Source organism: Mustela lutreola, chromosome 9 (genome assembly GCF_030435805.1).
Source record: "Mustela lutreola isolate mMusLut2 chromosome 9, mMusLut2.pri, whole genome shotgun sequence".
Classification (NCBI taxonomy): Eukaryota; Metazoa; Chordata; class Mammalia; order Carnivora; family Mustelidae; genus Mustela; species Mustela lutreola.
Window position 1 is genome coordinate 8,220,041 of NC_081298.1, and position 18,687 is coordinate 8,238,727.

Here is an 18,687-nt window from a genome sequence, read left to right on the forward strand (position 1 = left end):
ACCACAATATCTGTTAGTGTTGATAATACCGAAACTAAAACTAATATGTGGTGCTTCAAGTTCACATTAAGATCATTTAACTGACCTTAATTGATTTGGAATGAATCAGGCAGCGTTTTTAATGAGGACAATCAAATATACAAATGTGATTACATTTTTTTTACAGTACTTTGGTCTCTAATCGTTTTTAGGACTGAGCTCTTTCTAAGTTTCAAGAAAATGAGTCTGTTCGGTAGGATCTGCCCCCAAGCTTTGCCTTTGAACAGTCATTTGCTTTTGGGTAGTTGAGATTGTGATGTTGAATGTAAACTTCTGAATATTTTAATCTTTTTCTCTCACTGGACTTTTCAGCATCTTTCCACAGCTATATTAGGAAAGTTGGGTTGACCATTTAGTTCATGGGTGTGACCTTGGTGATTTCCTTGAAATAGGGTTGAAGGATTTAAAGTTACAGGTTTGGATTGCGCTGTGGCTTTCTATGTGCAGTTCTCTCCACTTGTTGGATTAAGACAAAAAAGGGTATGTGTGACCTTCAGAAGGAACATTTATAGAAAAACTAAGTTTCCTGACCAGATCTTGGAGATAATTTTGCTGCTTAAAGGGTACAAATGAATTGGCCAGAGACCAGCAGTTTATTTGGGTTAAATATTTTAATGATCATTTATTTGGACACTTAAGTAACTCAGAGGGAGAATGTGGATTTGCAGGAAAGCAGCAAATGACTTGATTATAAATGGAATTTTTACGTCTTTTGGTCAGTTTTTGAGGCCTTTGAATTCCTATGGTGCTATAATAGGGTAATAAATATGCCATATCAGAAAGATGTGAGATGACCTGTTCAGCTAAGTAGAGCCTGTGCAGTCTCTGAAGGTTAACAGCGTGAGTACATGTGGACGGAAAGAACTGTTCCCAAGTCACAGCAGTCGTCAGCAAGGTGGCATTGACTTCTCATTTGTTGTGCTCCAGCACAAAGTGTGTGTTTTTCATTAAGCATTGTATAATGTATACTATTTCCTAATTTCAGAATCTAGAGGTGGTGCAGAATTCACAGGAGCTTTTACTTAAAAACGAGTATCTGCCTTAAAAAACAAAACAAAACAAAACAAAAACCACCACCACTAGGAGACATGGCCTAGAGAGCATTAGACCTCTGTTTCAGGCACTGATAATCTGGTTCCTACCTTTTTTCAAAGATTATGTGGTTGTCAATTTTTCTTTAAAAAGTCTCTTTTGAAGTGATCACAATATCAAGTAAGCCCTCGTATTCTTTCAGAATATGAGGTTATACTGGTTATTGCCTCTGGTGCCTGGAGCTTATGCCTGAAGGTTAAGTGCTATCATTTACCTGAGTAAAGGTTTAAGAGCATTTTTTTAAACATTGAAAAACATTCCTGCCAGCTGCCTTTCAGTTAGCCTAGTGTGTTTCCCCACGCTGACTTTTCTGCACACTAAACGCATTTAGATTGTAGGGGTTGGATTCTGATCTCGCCCTGCTCCCTCCTCCTGTTCTTCCGCAAAGACAACTTCCCTGCCAGCCGCGTCTTGCTGTGTGGTTGGCTTCTGTGGGCTCCCCCTGGAGACGCCGCCGACGGCTGTGTGGGTGCTCACTTGACTCGCCTGGCATGGTTGTTATTAACTGTAATTAGATTAGAATGTCTATTTTTTGGTAAGTTTTGTTAGTATTAAAGTCTTTGTTATTGCAATCAGTCTAAAAGATTTTTAGATTTTGTTAGCAGATTGGTTTTAAGTGATGTAGATAATTGGTTTATAGGTTAAGGAAGTGTTTAGTCTGCATTCAGTTTCTAAAGTTAAGAGTTGAAGGCGTTTGCTCTCAGAGATTTCCCCAGCTTGTCCTGCATTTCTGTTCCGGTGGGTCAGGAAGGAGAGCAGTTTTAAATCCGAATGATACGGTGTTGCTTGTGCGGGTCAACTTCGTGGTGTGATTAAATACGATTATTTTTTATTATACCCTTGAAACTGCAGAGAATGGCGTATTAGATGGCACCAATAGAGAGAGAGCCAGGTGGTAGAAGGTCTGATGTACCCTCGAGTTAATTTTAATATCAGCCGAGTTATGGTTGGTGACTGTGGCCAGAGATGGGCAATATTGACTCTACCCCTGTGCTGACCACGTACACTGTTTGTTCATTTAGTCACTAGGGGCTTCTTGAGGGCCTGACCCCGTGCCAGAGACCCCTTCTAGGTGGGAGGGGCTAGCAGCGAACATGGTCCACAGGGTCTCTCCTCCTGGGCTCTTACTCCAAAGGACTGGCCCAGGGTTTTCCTGTTTTGAGCGAGCAGTAAAGATGGCTTTGACCCAATGCAGTCTAGTGCCCAGGACAGTTGTGTGCACACTTAATGACCATCAGAATCTGTGCCAGAAGCTTCCCTTGAGGGAGAAGTGCTTCCGTGGTGCCTGGCGCAGGGTCTCCTCCCCTCATCTCCGGGCCTTCACCCGTCCTTCACCCACACAATGAAGGGCAAACTGAAGCTCTTCTTTCTGTGATTTTTTTTTTCCCCCCTCACTGTGCCTCCTTTACTAATCTTTCAGGTCTTGTGCTAGAAGCTGATGATGACTTCCTTTTTACTTAGATATTGGAGCATTTCAGAGATAAAAATGGAAACTGAACTGTTTGTCGAAGTCAGGCATTTCCAGTTACATGGCATTACCCTGGGTGGGAAATACATAATAGGGAGGTACCCACATCATGTTTCTCATTCAGAGACTGAGTTTAGGATCGGTGTCTTTTTGGGAAAGATTATCTGTAGAAAACTGGAGTTCCCCCAAATTTAAAATATCACAGAGTAGTAGAATTTCTTAAAAGAAAAGAAAAAGATTATACTGAGGACTGACTTGGATTTTGGCAAATTAAGGTAGTAAAAAAACCCAAAAAACAAAAACTTGACTGCTCCCTATTGCCATTGTTTCATTTTTTAAAGAGCTATTTTGCAACCAAAAAATAGAAAGCGCCTCAAATGGAGGACAGCCTTTATTCAAATTGAAATTTATATGTGTACTTGGTGGAGAACTTGTTGAGCTGTTTCTGTTTTTCATATAGCTGTCAGCCGGTGAAAACAATGTTGTCTAGTTTGAGAGCTGGCTTTTCTAGAATATGTACTGTTAATTTCTTCAGGTAAAGTATTACCTGGTATGCTGGGTAAATATTTGTATAATGAATAAATGACTGCATAGAATCCTAAATTAGGTCTGTCTATAATGTAGACCTACCCCCCAGAACCACAGAGATTTGGAACCCTCGAGGATGATCTTGTCATTTAATCATCTCCATCAAGTAGATCAAGATGGGCTATATGGTGGTGACAGCTTGAAGGCTGTGACTTAGCCAGAACTAGAACTCAGGTCTCTGGAGTGTTCTGTTATTTCCCACCAAGCTGGTAGCCAGCCCCAGTGTTTTATCCTCCATTGTGATTACAACAAAAGACCCAGAAGTTAAGATAAAACATTTCAGTATGTTCTTTCTTTGCCCTAATCTTTGATCTGCAGTCTTATTTAGAAAAGCTTAATGTTAAAGATCGGGTTTATTCAAAACTAAAGATAGCAAGGGGCATGAGAATTTTCTTGTATTATGAGTGTAAAGGGGAAGAAATGTTTCCTTGTCTTCTCTGAGCCTAGAGGCCCTTGCTCTGAGGAAGTGGAGAGAAGAAAGTAAAGCTGAAGGTGGTGGGAGTAGTTTGCAAGTCTTTTTGTTTTGCTGGGGAGAATGAACAGACCTCAGTTAAAGTAGTTGAGAAATTTTATTTTTTTATTTTTTTTATTTTTATTTTTTATTTTTTTTTAAAGATTTTATTTATTTATTTGACAGAGAGAAATCACAAGTAGGCAGAGAGGCAGGCAGAGAGAGAGAGGGAAGCAGGCTCCCTGCTGAGCAGAGAGCCCGATGCGGGACTCGATCCCAGGACCCTGAGATCATGACCTGAGCCAAAGGCAGCGGCTTAACCACTGAGCCACCCAGGCGCCCCCAGTTGAGAAATTTTAAAAACCAATTCTGTGCTTGCCAGAAAGGTGTGTGGGGGGAGTGGTATTGGATTTTTGGAGGTTAATTCTTCTTCAAGAATGAAAATTAGCTTCTAAATCTTAGTCTGCAGAGCTAAATAGAGTCATAGTCCATTTTTCAGCGGGCCAGTGCGTACTGGGAAAGGTGGGTAAAAAAAAACGGGAGGACCCGTTTTCTGATTGAAGACTGAGCCTTGTTGAGCTGGTGGTGTGGAGGATTTTATTTAAAGTGTATATTCACAAAGTAGCTTTGTGTATGTATTTTCTTATTTATTGTGTGGACAGGGAAGCCCAACCCTGAGGTTTGTTGAAGGCAGAAAGTTGTTACAAGCAAACTGGGAATTTGGGCAGCCGGTTGGTTGAGGGTTAGAATATCTGTGAGCCAAAATGAGGAAGGTTGCTCTTGGCCAAGATGAGCATTATCCCGAGGTGTTCTGTAGTCATTGAACATGGATTTTGGGGAAGGTTCCTGTGTTGTGTGTGTGTGTGTGTGTGTGTGTGTGTGTGGTTGGCAGGCGCATGCGTAAGCTTCAAAGGTGCATTTTGGCATTCGTGTTTCTTGACTGTAAGTAAGACAGTTGGAAGTTCTGGCTTTTAAAGTTTTACTTCAAGTGCTGTAATTGTCATTTTTCGCAGTCGGTGTCTGTTTATAAGGATACACATGTGACTGGTAGTGTTGGCATTTACTATGTATTCTGTTGAATTTAACAGTTTCTGCTCTGAATCTTTACATTATAGATTGAAATCTTCCAAGGACCACGTGTTAAGTTTCTTAACTGGATGAAAATCTAGCGATTTGCTAAGTGTACTGATTGGATAAAATGCTAATGATTTAATTAACTAGCGTGTGGGACACGCACTGTATTGGTTAACAGAGCTGCAGATGACCTGGGTGCCTTCTAACTGCTCCGAGCAGACCAGCTGTGACTCGTCCACACCAGGCTTCTCTTTCCCCTGGCTGCAGCTAACCATTTCTGTGCTTTTTTTTTCCCCCTCTAGGTTTTGGAAATCCCTTGTCTCCAGGTTGCTGGGGACTTGAATTGACTTCTTGCTCAATTGAATCACTCACTCAGTGGAGACAAAGAGAATTAATGCTTTGTGCTGACTCATATTTGAATCAAAGCGTTGGGGAGTCTGTCTGCCTTGTGTGTGGAAAGAACCAGTGAGAGGCTCTGTCACCGAGCTTCCTATGACTTCTGAAGATAAGAAGCTGCAGGAATATATACTTTCGTTTGAACTTTTATAACAAATATTTGTTCTAGTGCTAAGTGCAGGGCTGCTGGGGGTGTGAGTGACAAGTCTTACAAGTGGCCTTATCCCAATTCCAGAAATTCCTCCACCGGATTCTAATTTTATATACAATCCTAAAGTGCCAGGAAACATGCCAACTCAGTCCCTGTTGGTGTATATGGATGGACCAGAAGTGATCGGCAGTCCCCTTGGCACCCAGACGGAGCTGGATGATGCCGTGTCGATAAAAGGGACCAGCACCGTTCCTTTCAGAGCGACGCAGGAGAAAAACATAATCCAAATAGAAGGATATATGCCCTTGGACTGCATGTTTTGCAATCAGACCTTCACACACTCAGAAGACCTTAACAAACACGTCTTAATGCAACATCGGCCGATCCTCTGTGAGCCCGCGGTCCTGCGCGTGGAAGCGGAGTATCTCAGTCCCCTCGATAAAAGTCAAGTGAGAGCAGAGCCTCCCAAGGACAAGAATTGTAAAGAAAATGAAGAATTTAGCTGTGAAGTGTGCGGGCAGACCTTCAGAGTGGCTTTCGACGTCGAGATCCACATGAAGAAACACAAGGACTCTTTCACGTACGGGTGCAGCGTGTGCGGGAGAAGGTTCAAGGAGCCCTGGTTCCTGAAAAACCACATGCGGACGCACACGGGCAAGTCGGGCGCCAAGAGCCGCGTGCAGCAGGGCGCCGAGAGCCCGGCCACCATCAACGAGGTGGTGCAGGAGCCCGCGGCCGAGAGCCTCGCCTCTCCTTACAAAATCTGCATGGTTTGTGGCTTCCTCTTTCCGGATAAGGAGAGCCTCCTCGAGCACAGGAAAATGCACACCAAAGAGCCGGCTTCCGGGGCCGCCGCCGGGCCCCGCGCGGACGCCCCGCCGGGGGGGACGGCGCCCCCGGGGGACGAGCTCCTGCAGTTCCTGAGGCTGAGGCCCGCCTCGCACCCCGAGAGCGGCCGCAGGCCCCCGAAATGGATACCTCAGCTCGACCCGTTCACCACCTACCAGGCCTGGCAGCTGGCGACCAAAGGGAAGGTGGCCGTGTGCCGCGAGGTGAAGGAGCAGCCGGGCCAGGACGGCAGCACCGACAACGACGACTCGTGCTCGGAGAAGGAGGAGCTGCTGGAGATCTGGGGCGCCGGCAAGAGCCACGCCGACGGCGCGGGGAGGGCCCGGGCGGGCCGCGGCGGCTGCGCCGGCCTCGCGCAGGACAAGGAGAAGCCCAGAGCCGGCGGCGGCGAAGTGCCTTCGGCGGAGGCCGAGCCGAAGCTGTCGGGCAGCAAGGAGAAGCCGACGCACTGCGCCGAGTGCGGCAAAGCCTTCCGGACCTACCACCAGCTGGTGCTGCACTCGCGCGTGCACAAGAAGGAGCGCCGGGCCGACGCCGAGTCGCCCCCCATGGCCGCCGACGGCCGGCAGCCCAGGACCTGCTCCCCCGACCTGCCCGCCGGCCTGGACGAGAACGGAGCCGTCGAGCGGGAGGGCGGCTCCGAAGACGGCTCCGAGGACGGCCTTCCCGAGGGGCTCCATCTGGGTAAGCCCCTGCGCCCGTCGCAGAGATCGCGGGCCGGGCCGGGCCGGGCCGGGTCGGCCGGGGGTGGGGGGGACGCCCGGGCCCCTGGGGTCGCCCAGGGTCGCCCGCCCGTCGCGAGCCCCGCAGCTCTCAGGGCCGTGATTCTTCCCCGGGTTTCTTCCCGCTCTGAACCTGCTGTTGCGCTGTCTTTGGTCCCGGCGGCCACGCCAGCCTCACAGCGGCCTCCCTCGCGCATCGGTCCGGGGCCGTGGTTCCAACCTGGGGCGGTTTTGCCCCCAGTGGAATCTGGCGGCGTCTAGAAGAATTTTGGGTGTCCCGGTCGTGTTAGTGTGTGTGCGGCTGACACCCGGGGGGAGGGGGTACCAGGGATGCCGAACCTCCGACCGCGGCCGGGCGGCCCCCAGCCCGCGAGTGTGTGGCCCCGGTGCCGGTGGTCTTGGCTTCAGGGTTTGTCCTTACATGCGACCCGCAGACCCACGACCCTGTGCTCCCAGACCCAGCTCTCCTGCGCTTCCTCCTCCGCACGGTGCTCTGGTGGCCACAGAAGGAACCGGGAATGATTCTCAGCCAGAGCAAGGGTATCTTTAGAGAAACTGATGCTACCTGGTACCCTGTCCTCTATGTCTGCCAGGCTAGTGTTTGTTAACAGCTTGGGAACTAAGAGCATTTGTGTGTAAAATAAAAGGACTGAACGCAGCAAAGATGGTTTAAAGGCATCTCAAGTGCTCAGTCAGATTTGTCTTGTATGAATGGCTTTTAGAGGACATAATGGCTGGAAGCTCAGGAACTTTCTTTTTCTTTTCTTTTCTTTTTTTTTTTTTTTTTTAAGGTTTTATTTATTTATTTGACAGAGACAGCGAGAGAGGGAACACAAGCAGGGGGAGTGGGAGAGGGAGAAGTAGGCTGCCTGCTGAGCAGGGAGCCTGATGTGGGGCTCCATCCCAGGGCCCTGGGATTATGACTTGAGCTGAAGGCAGCTGCTTAAGGACTGAGCCACCCAGGTGCCCTGGGACCTCTCATCTCTTGAGACCTGGGGACTTATCCAAGGCAGAGGATCCCCCTGCTGTGTTTTAGGTCTTGCCTATCTGCACTTGAACCAGAGGTGCTTCTGTCTGTTAAATAATATTTTGTTTGAATAAAGGCTTGGCTCCTTGAAAGCAGTTAAAAGAATTCCTTGCATCATTTGAGGCCACCCAACTGAATGGTGGGAACGTGACTCAGTCTAAGAGGGATGTCACCATTCACAAAAGTGGTCTTTGGTTGAAGCAGACACCGCGGCCTTCTTTGACTGTAGCTTGATGGTATGCGGCTGGCTTGTGCGAACTCGGGTGTGAGACTCAAGGTGAATTTGACCACGTCGTACCCTGGACTCTTCATGCTCCAAACAGTGTCAGGTCCTTTTTGCCATCACACAAAGGATGATGTTCCTGATGAGGATTTTAGGATGTCTTGAGTTTCAGGGAACACAGGAAACCTTAGCACTTAGGATACTGCAGTCTTCAGAAATCTAGAAAACCCTATTATAGGGTCTTCATGACCTCATAGAACAAAGGCCTTGAACACAGGCCTGTTGTCTTCACCGTGGTTCCTAGTAGTGTCATTCCCGTTCAGGGACATGCCGTAATGGGGAGATGGTTGGGTCTGTGAGCTGCCCTGTTGCCCTGAAAGAAAGGAGATGGCTGGTTTCCTTCTGCCAGTAGGTGGTGTGGGCAGAAGAATCAGGTGGCAATCTTGGTCGTCAGGTGGATAGAATGCCCGTAGCTGGGAGCGCCACGACTTGCCCTTAGTCTGGTTCTGCCACTGCATTGTTCTGTGGCTGATTACATGTTGCTTAACCTTTCTTTGCCCTGATTTCTTCTCTCTGTTCACAAAATTGGTTCATCGACCCTCGTATTCCACCTCCCAAGGATAATTTCAGCAGCCTCTTGATAAAAAGTTTGCAGTCCTCGTAGGAACTATAAAATCAGAGGCAAAGCCCAAAGAGCAGGGACCAGGTATATGTGGACATTTCATGTCCTTTATGTTCAAACAGATGCATGTCATAACTTTCTGGATATGATGCAACATACCATAAATCCTGACACATACTAGGGAGTAGGAAATTGCAGTAGGTTCAAATTCAGCTCGATGGGTGTGATTGTAAGACAAAGCTGGGCCTTCTGTATTTAGAGAATTGATTTTCCTAAGTTTATATTACAATGTGGTGGTTTAGATTTATCTTCCTTTTATTTACTATCAACCTGGCTTTCTTGAGATTGACTTTATAGGATCAAAAGACAATTGTTTTTATTGTTGTATACTTATTGTATATTTATAACAATATAAATTGTTATTTATTTGTTCAACTTCATAGTAGGTTTAATAGTGGTTGTTCATGTGATTGTTTTTTAAGTCTTCACCATCAGTGGTTGTCTCTGCCTGTTTACGGTGTTTAGAGGTGTTTAGTGGTGGTTGCCTCCTGTGGGGGGGGAGTTCAGTGAGGGGATCATGCAGTCCTGTCTGTTGTATTGGAGGCTGCCCATGGTTGGCTGCTAAGCTGCGTTTTAAAATTTATAAACTAGATCTACATAGTCTAAAATGCAAAATGGGGGAAGGAACAGGGAAAAGAGGCCTTTTTAGTTGGAATTAACAGTTTTCAAGGCAAAAGAGCCAGTTTGGTTTTGCTCAATTTTAAGAGATGACTCCACTTCCTGGTCCTCGTTGTGGTGCATGTAATAGTCTTCGGTAAGAGGAGGTTTATCTAGAACTCTTAACAAGTCATTTTTATGGGAGCGGGTATCTTCACTGTAGCAGATGTCACGGTCTTTCCGAGGCTGGTGGTGGGTAGTGGCGGGTGTAATCCTCCTGTCATTAGTGTCCCCCGCGGGCCTTCACTGTGTTGCAGCCCAGATACACCGGCCCGGTTGTTGCAGAGATTGAAGTATATGGTTTAGGCCTTTGTCATTTGGGCACAGATTTTGATTGATCTCACATTTATTTTTGGCCATGTGAGTGCTTGTGAATGATACACTTTGCTTTCCAAAGCGTGCTAAATTTTGACAAACTTTCTTAGGCATTTGACCTAGAGCCCAGACCTTTTATTTTCTTTAAAGATTAAGTTGTGCTTGCTACCCTCTAGTGGTAGCTGGCCCAATCTTAAGACAGACTTCTTTTCCCTGGTGGTTGGGGAAATTGGCAATTTCAATTGGCTGAGTTTTCTAAATCAGTTATCCTGAAGCAGTGGGTTATCCCAGCCAGTGTCTGTAGGTCCAGCTTTAGTCTGCCGGTTCCTGCTTGTTGCAGACATGCTGGGAGAACAGAAAGTTGCCCTTGCATGTCAGTCTGTTAGGATCTTTCCTGTGATTGAGGCAAAGGAAGGACTGAACCTGGGACACCAAATTCTGCCGTACTCAGAAAACAAAAACAAAACCTAGAAACAGGACACACGTGTTATAAAAAGCTTCCAAAACTTCAGTCAGTCTCAAAATAGCATGTGGTGTGTTCTGTCCTTTCTGATGTACCCCAGCACTGATACAAAAATTATTTTCTGCTTTCCAAAAAAAAGTTTGAAAAAATCAAGAACACTTGATGTCACCTTGTCTTACTTGTGTACTTGAGCTGTCTTCTTACAGAAATATTTTTTGTTTCTGCTTTAAGATAAAAATGATGATGGAGGAAAAATAAAGCATCTTACATCCTCAAGAGAATGTAGTTATTGTGGGAAGTTTTTCCGTTCAAATTATTACCTCAATATTCATCTCAGAACGCATACAGGTAAGGAACTTCCTAGATTTTCTTAATTCTTACTAGCTCAAAGAATTACGATGTAGCTTTGTGTCTTGGCTTCTTTTTATATTGTTCAAATATTCTGTTAGGCCTCTGCAATAGTTTAATAGTAAGTGTGTAGTATGTTGATGGCAGCTCTCATTTTAAGTCTGTTAGTGTCCGTGTAACTTGAACTATTTCTGTTTTGAAGTTAGTTTCTTCTTACTTAGTTTCTGACTACTGTATCTATCCTCTTACCTTATTAAAACCTCTTCAATGTTTTTTAATGCCACAGCTGCTTCTATATTAACTGTTATGATTTAGAAGGCAATGAGAATGTATTCAGTATTTTCTTTAGGTTTAGAAGCGGCTGTAACATAGTTACGGTTCCGGAGGCTGGGCAGACTTGAACGGTCTGTCTTCCACTCACTGGCTGTGCAGCCCTTCTGTGCCCAGTCTTCCTAGCTGTAAAAGGATAATGATACCCTGTGCCATAGGGCTATGATGAAGGTTAAATAAGTTTAAAATGTGCTATGTTTAAAAAAGTCGAAGACATGTATTTGCATTTTCGAGTATTCAGTAGAGTAAGGGTGATTAAGTGAGCAACTTGAGAAAAATCCTGGATACACAGATTTGTAGAGAGAGAAGGGAAAAGTTAAGACCCTATATTTTATATTCCCTCCTGGCAGTTAATTTTAGTTTCCAAAGATGGATTTTGATGTTTTTCATGACCCCGTGTGTGACACAGCGGCATTTCTTGTTTCAGGTGAAAAACCATACAAATGTGAATTCTGTGACTATGCTGCAGCGCAGAAGACGTCTCTGCGGTATCACTTGGAGAGACATCACAAGGACAAGCAGATCGATATTGCCGCCGAAGTCAAGACCGATGGGAAAAACCAGGAGACCGAAGATGCACTACTAGCCGCTGACGGTGCGCAAACCAAAAATTTGAAAAGATTTTTTGATGGTGCCAAAGATGTTAAAGGCAGCCCACCTTCAAAGCAACTTAAGGGGACGGCCTCTACCTTTCAGAATGTTCTGGGCAACGCTGTCCTCTCACCAGTACACCGAGATACTCAGGATTTCAATAAAAATGCAACTGATGACAGTACTGAGAAAATGGGCAAAGCGCCCGCCCCCTCGTACGTGGACGTGTTGCAGAAGAGGGCGCCAGGGGACCCTCAGCCCCCGGAGCCGGCGTGTAGGGAGGAGGCGGGGGTCCCTGCGCGCGAGGACGGCAGTGCGGCCCACGGTGCTGGCGGCGGCCCCAGGGAGAAGCCGGCGGGGACGGTGGCCGACGGCAAGCACAAGCCCGGCGGGGACTGTCAGGAGAAACCTCTGAACCTGTCCCTCGGAGCGCTTCACGGCTGCCCGGCCATTTCTCTGAGCAAGAGTTTGATCCCAGGGATCACCTGCCCGTTTTGTACCTTCAAGACCTTTTATCCCGAGGTTTTGATGATGCACCAGAGGCTGGAGCACAAATACAATCCCGACATCCACAAAAACTGCCGGAGCAAGTCCCTGCTGCGCAGCCGGCGCACGGGCTGCCCGCCCGCGCTGCTGGGGAAGGACGTGGCCCCGCTGGCGCACTTCCCCAAGCCCCGGGCCCGGCCCGCGCCCGCGCCGCCTGCCAAGGCCGCACCCGCCGACCGCGACCGCGGGAAGCCGGGCCCCGCCGCGCCCGCCAGGCCCCCGCCGCCCCCGGGGCTCGACCCCAGCACTTTAGCGCCCAGCAACCTGAAGGCACCCCGGCCGCCGCACCAGCACCTGCACCCGCAGCCGGGCGGGGCGCAGGGGGCCGCCCGGCAGGCCGAGCCAGCCCTCCCGGAGAGGGGCAGGAGGCCCGAGGCCAAGCCCCGGGCGCCCGGCGCCTCCGCCCCGTCGGGCCCCGGCGCCGCCAACGGCTGTGCGGAGCGCCCCTGGGCACCGCGGGGCCGCGACCCCCAGAGCGGACGCCCCGCCGAGCCCGGAGAGCCGCTGCCCAAGCGGCCGCGACCCGACGCCGAGCCGCCGGCGCCCGCCTTCCGCCGGGCCTTCGAGCTGCCCAAGTACCACGTGGTGCGCGGCCTGCAGTCGCTGCTGCCCGGCGAGTGCGTGTGCCCGCCGCCCGCCGCGCTGCCGCCCAAGCCCCGCGCCTCGCCCGCGCCGCTCTTCGCCTGCGGGCCCGCCGCCGAAGGTGAGCCCTGGCCCGGAGGGATGGGCCCACCCCGGCCTGGGGACTGGCTTTCCAAGCCCCCCACGAGCCCCCGGCCTCACTGACCGTCCCGGGCCCGTCCGGTCTGGGGTGGTCTATTCTGGGGTCGGAGCTGGGGTGAGGTCTCTGCTCCCCACGCTGAGGTCCTTCGGAGCCGGACCTCGGCTCCTTGGCCCTTGGCTGTGTATGCGGCTGCCAGTGTCCGTGCTAACAGGTGGCACCTTGCAGTGACCCTCCTGTCCCCCTCTTCCCAGGGAGCATGGGCCCTCCACCCACCAGGAACAGAAAGTGTAGGAACCCCAGTGAACAGTCTTTTGACCAGTTTGGATGTTCTAGACTCACGCTGCCTTATTTTTAGCCTTTGTTAAACATTAAGTGCATTTGAAGAGGGACACCCTATCCCTGAAATGGATAAATTGTTAAAGTAGATTTACTTTGGAGTTCTCCGCGTGGAAATGTTCTCAGAGCCCCTGCTTCCTCCTGACTGCACTCCCTCCAGGATGTGTGGTGCAGACCTGGGCATGTAAAGAGGTAGATCAGGGTGTCCCAGGACCTTTCCCACTTGGCAGACTTGAAGAAACCACTTCCTTTGTCGGATGTAAGTCCTGCTGGTGTGTGCAGCTCCAAAGAGAAATCTGTTTGAAACCTCTCAGTTTGTATTAATTTCCAATTGAGGGTTCTGTGGGTGACAATACTCTTATCAAGGATAGCTTGATGCCATTTGATCTGGCAGGGACAGCAAATTAAAAAACAATTGATTTCACACACACCAGTGAATTTCATAAAAATTGTGATAGAATACTAATTTTTGCAGTTTTTTTATTAAAACTATTTTTCTTCTTACCAGATCTTAAAATGTTTAGGAGTCAAAACTTAGCCTTAACTTGAAGAGTCTGGGCTCTGTGTTGAAATCAAAATTCTTTTTTATTTATTTATTTTATTTTATTTTTATATTTTTAGAGAATATTTTTAAGTATTCTTAATCTCAGATTCATAGCCCCGAGGTTGAGAGTTGCACACTCCACCGACTGAGCCAGCCAGGTGACCTGGAAAAACCCTTTTTTAAAATCAGCATTTTTTTCTCCTTTTCCCCACAGTTTTGGTTTCTGATGCACATAAGTTTAAAATACTTTATGCTACCATTTTTTCTTTTTCTGTGCCTAAACCCTAGGTCTTGACTTTTTAGTTCTTACTAACCACGGCGTAGGACTTAGCCCTATTTTAGCTTTAGTGACTTGAAATTTTATATTAGCAAATATCCTCAGGGCACTTAAAAATGTTTCAGTGGTAATTTGCAACATGCACACAACTGGTGTGATCTGGTCCCATTACCAGTCCGGAATTGTCAGAGTTGACTGACGTCTGAGAATCCACAAACACCTTCTCAGTTACTGAACTTTATTCTAAACACTTTTTCACATTTTTTTTTCCAAACAGGAAAAAGGCCTGTGTCATACCAACACTTGTCTAGCAGCATGCTACAAAAGAGAAACTATGAGAATTTTATTGGGAATGCACATTATCGACCAAATGACAAAAAAACCTGATTTCCTATTTTGGGTAAGAAAGGTGAGCCTATATGATGTGTTGATTTTACTTAATTGAAATAAACCACCTAGTTTATCATGTAGAATGTAAAGTGAAATTACTTTTATTTATATACTTAACAAGATTTATTTATCTTAGAACAGGAGAGCACAGTGGGGAGGGGAGGAAGGGGGGGGGGAGAGAATCTCAGCGGAGCCCAACGTGGGGCTCGATCTCGTGACTCTGAGATGCAACTTGATCTGAAACCAAGAGTCAGGATGCTTAATGGACTGTGTCACTCAGGTGCCCCTAATTTTAATTTTAAAGTGTTTCCAGACTTGGAGTGGCTCAGGGTCTGTGGGTATCTGTGATGATGATAGGAGCAATAATATCAGTAGCAACTGGGATTTACTAAGCATTTATTTTATGCTCTGCCTTGAAGGGGTTTATAATTCTGACCTCACTCAGGCCTTCCCACAGCAGGGGACACCAGGCCAGGCATTAGCACCCCGTTCTGTCTAGGAAGCCTTACTGGTACACTGCTGCATCCGTTCCTGTACTGTTGGCGGCTTCGGTGCCGCATTAGCAGAGCTGGGTAGGTGTGACAAGGAACTCAGGGCTTGTAAAGCTGAAAATAATGACGCTCTGGCCCTTTACAGAAGATGTTTGCTGACCGTTGGGCTAGGAGGCCCTGCGTGCGCTTTATAGATGAGGGTACCAAGGCTTGGAGGTGTAACTTGAGCGGTGCCTATGCTGTTTGGTTCTGTCCTGGGTCTGCTGAGCCAGTGCCTGGGTCCCTCTCCCCCAGCCCTCCTGTTGAAGAGCTCGTTCAGAACCTCTGTGCCGCCGCCTCCGTGGGGAGGGGAGGGGGCCAGGAGTAGTTGCGTTCTCACTTGCTGATTCCCGCGGCAGACGTCTGTAACTGTAGAGACACGGAAAACTGGAGCAGCAGCGTCACAGCCTTGCGCGGGGTCGTCTAGTCCGTTCGGAGTGTGGCCCGAGTTTCACAAGACCTACTCGAGGCCGCCTTTACCTCTATGTAGATTGAAGAGATTGGGGCTCATGGATAGATCTGAGTTCTCTCTCGCAGAAACCCTTGTCCTGTCACGTGACTGCCATCTAGCCTCCCGGGCCAGGGCAGGATTTCTCCCTCCGGTTTTCAGGGGGGAACTCGTGGGGCCCATCAGCCTCACATGCGTCTCTACTCACTTCTTTCCCCTCAGACAGTGAAAATAGAACGAGAGTCAAGTGTTGGCACAGGAAGGGGGTTAAGCCCGTTCTCCATTAAAACAAACGAATGATGTCTGGATTACAAGGGACCGGTCCTTTGTCACCCGTTTCCTGCACTTGACGGCACAGTCCCTCGGCAGCAGCACACTCCAGCCGTCCTGTTGGCCAGGTTTCCCTCGCTTGCGTGTCGGCTTCACTGCCTGCCAAGCTTGAGAGGAGACTCCGGTGTTTATTGCCTCACCCCCTGCTGGGGCCATCCCTGATAAAACTTGTTAGATGTTCGCGGAACAGACATGTTGAACAGACGATGTTAGAAACTTTCGGTTTCTCTTCAGTGACCGTTGGCCTCTGCCAGACTCCATAACTGCTAGGAATTCCGAGTCTCGTAAAATCATCTTCATTAGGTCACTGTCCCGTATGGAGCGGGTGTCTCTGAGACGGTACAGCATCGTGTAGAGTCCTGGTGTCCTGGTATTTTCACTGCCACTTATTTTTTTTTTTAAATAAAGATTTTATTCTTAAGTCTCCTCTACACCCACCTCGGGACTTGAACTTACACGCCCGAGATCAGGAGTCACGTGCTCTGCCCATGGAGCCAGGTTGGGCGCCCCTTTGTGGCGACATTTGAGCTCAAGTGGGAACTCTCTGTGGGCCTCGATCCCCTCCCACTGCCTGTTGTTCTGTTGGTGGCGCTCGTTTGTTGTGGATTTTCTCAGCTGTTCTAACCGTGTTGACCCTTTGTTTCCGTAGCTCGCGATGGCCGTGCGTGCGGACTGTCTGGGAATCGAGTTCGTCCATCCTTTGGGAGAGCCGGCGGTGGAAGCCGTGAAATAAGCTTGACCGTGACATGCATGTAACATACCAGGAACACTACGGTTGTGTAAAGTTGTCCTGTTCACTTTTGTACCAAATAGCAATAAAAACTATAGTTGGAACAGTTGGGTTGTACACAAATGGAGACTGGAAATCTCTATTTTGCCCCTGAATCATATTTTTTTTAGAACCGACCAAATAAGAAGAGGAGTGTCTGGCCTACTTGAGCGCTGCTGGAAAGAAGCCGTCTGGGTTGGGGGGTGGGGCGGGGAGAAAGTCTATGATGTTCGCACCTCAGGTAACTGTACATATTGTAAGTTCTAGACCTGCTTGTTGGGATACTGTGTGTGACTTTCCTCTCACGTAGCTCGTCACTTTGAGCGGTTCTGCTACTTGTGCTCTTTTCGTTTAAAATGTATGTTTTTAAAGAAAAAACAAATGTCTCCAATGATTTGTATTATGTTAAATCCGCCTCAGTCTCTCGTCTTCACAAAATTGTTATCGGAAGTATTGACCCTCTGTGACTGTGTGCTGCTTGTCCTGAGGTCGGCCATTCTGAAACCGGTGCCCTTTGATGGCGAATTTCATTTTGTCAGCTGAGGGAGAGTCCAGAGCCACGAGCCTTTCCTGAAAAAATTGGTGTGGTTTGTGGGGGTTTGAAGTGTATGTGTTTACAGAGAAGCGTGTCCTCTGCAGAGTGGCCACATAGCCAGTAAACACACCAGATTTGTATGTGGAGTTACTTCCATTTTCTATCTTATTAATCATTTCTGTTGGAAAATTCAGGTTGTTTGGCTTTCAGTTAAATTAGTATGTAAAAGAACAGAAGTGCTGAATGATACGTGCGAATGACACATTGGAAGCAGTTTTAAAGGACATGAACGTTTGGGGGCAAATTTTAGGTTTGTATCTGGATGTCTTGCTGTGCCTGGCGTTGGGGTGACCTGTGGACGTATTCGAGTCAATTACAGACACGTTGATTCTGAATAAGGAACTGCTGGCTGAGCCTTCTGGTCATGGGGAAGATGTGATCTTTGCCCGACCTCAGTTGTCTTCCCATTTTTGGTTGTTTTGAGCAGCAACGTTTTTCCTCCATGCATCTGCAGTTTGGGTTTTTTAAAGACAGGATAGCCACCAGCTGGCTTGCTAGGTGTTTTAAACTTTGGTTCCCTTAATACTCTGTCCGTGGCTGAGCTTTTTCAGCAGTACATTGGTTTAGCAACCGCAAAATAGTTTATTAAGAAAACTGTTTCAAAAATAAATTTGCACTGTTAAATTTTCTTGCCCTGCCCTTACGCGTTAGAGCGAGAGTAAAGTCCTAAAAGAATCCTGATTTTTTTTGTTTGTTTGTTTTGTTTTGTTTTCATTATGCACCACGAAGCACACAGAGAAGTCTTAACTCCCGCGTTGAAGGGAGACCTGATTAGAGATCGGTCTGCTGGCATTGCAATGAAGTGCTTTGTATCAGGAAAGTGTACACTATTTACCTTTTTTCCTGTTCACAAGCTGAGCCATATGTACATAATCTAGATTTTTGTTTTCATAGTTTTGCACTTTTATAGTCTATTTTTGAAGATTAACACATTTTGCAAGATGATTGACTTGATCTTTGCCTAATCCGATGAGTGTTGCAGAGGGCTTGCTGTGACTATAAATGTAAATCTTAAAAGGGGATACGAGAGAGGGCTGAAATTTAAACCTGTACTTTAAAAAAAAAAAAAATCACCAAATCTATTTGAAAACAAGTCAATTCATGCCATGCTGAAATTTTGGGGGCTTTCATATTTCTCCTTTCTTAACTACATTTCTGAATTTCTAAATGCGTAAAATGTCCTTTTTTCCACAGCCCTTATACTCTAAAATTTTTTGTTTGTTTTTGTTTTTGGTCTATCAGTATTAACTATTGGGATACTACTGGTTTTGTATTTTTTTTTTTTCCTTTGCAACAACAGTACATATAATAGAGGTACAATCCGTTGGATTTTTGTTTATGTATTTATTTCATTCCAGTTTGATTTATTTTAATTGTTGATACTTGTCAAACAGTAGACATTACTTGTTTTATTTATGATATATTTCAGCTTAAAGTTATGTTATTATATGTGGATGTAAATATAGATTTGGTGTTTTGCAGTCTTGCGTTTTGGTCTTTATTGTGTCACTGGTTTCTGTTTTTATTTAATTTTTTATAAGTACAATCTTAAGCCTCTAGGGCAGTAGAGAGGTTAGTGTTGCAGATCCTTATGCTCGCCAGCAATATTTTGCATCTCTTCCCTCTTCGGCCCTGGCGTTTGAAAGCAAATCTCAGACGTGATTTAGTTTTATCCCTGAGTCCCTAACGGGGCAGGGCTTTCATGATCACGTGCGGCTAAATGGACAATGAT

The 18,687-nt window shown here is 47.1% G+C and overlaps 1 protein-coding gene across 1 annotated transcript; it reads left to right on the plus strand.

The window, feature by feature from the left end:
- The first annotated feature begins 5,106 nt into the window (after positions 1-5,106).
- Positions 5,107-18,436, plus strand: ZNF217 (zinc finger protein 217). The gene is made up of 6 exons (XM_059133507.1): positions 5,107-5,113; positions 5,308-6,792; positions 10,429-10,545; positions 11,303-12,715; positions 14,171-14,302; positions 16,241-18,436. The coding sequence occupies exons 1-5, from the start codon at positions 5,107-5,109 to the stop codon at positions 14,278-14,280; spliced, it is 3,132 nt and encodes a 1,043-aa protein (XP_058989490.1). The 3' UTR covers positions 14,281-14,302; positions 16,241-18,436.
- The last annotated feature ends 251 nt before the right edge of the window (positions 18,437-18,687 follow it).

Bases quoted from the DNA above. Each gene is read 5' to 3' on its own strand.
- ZNF217 (XM_059133507.1), top strand. The intron at 6,793-10,428 runs GTAAGCCCCTGC...TTCTGCTTTAAG, and splicing joins TCCCGAGGGGCTCCATCTGG to ATAAAAATGATGATGGAGGA. The intron at 10,546-11,302 runs GTAAGGAACTTC...TTCTTGTTTCAG, and splicing joins TCATCTCAGAACGCATACAG to GTGAAAAACCATACAAATGT.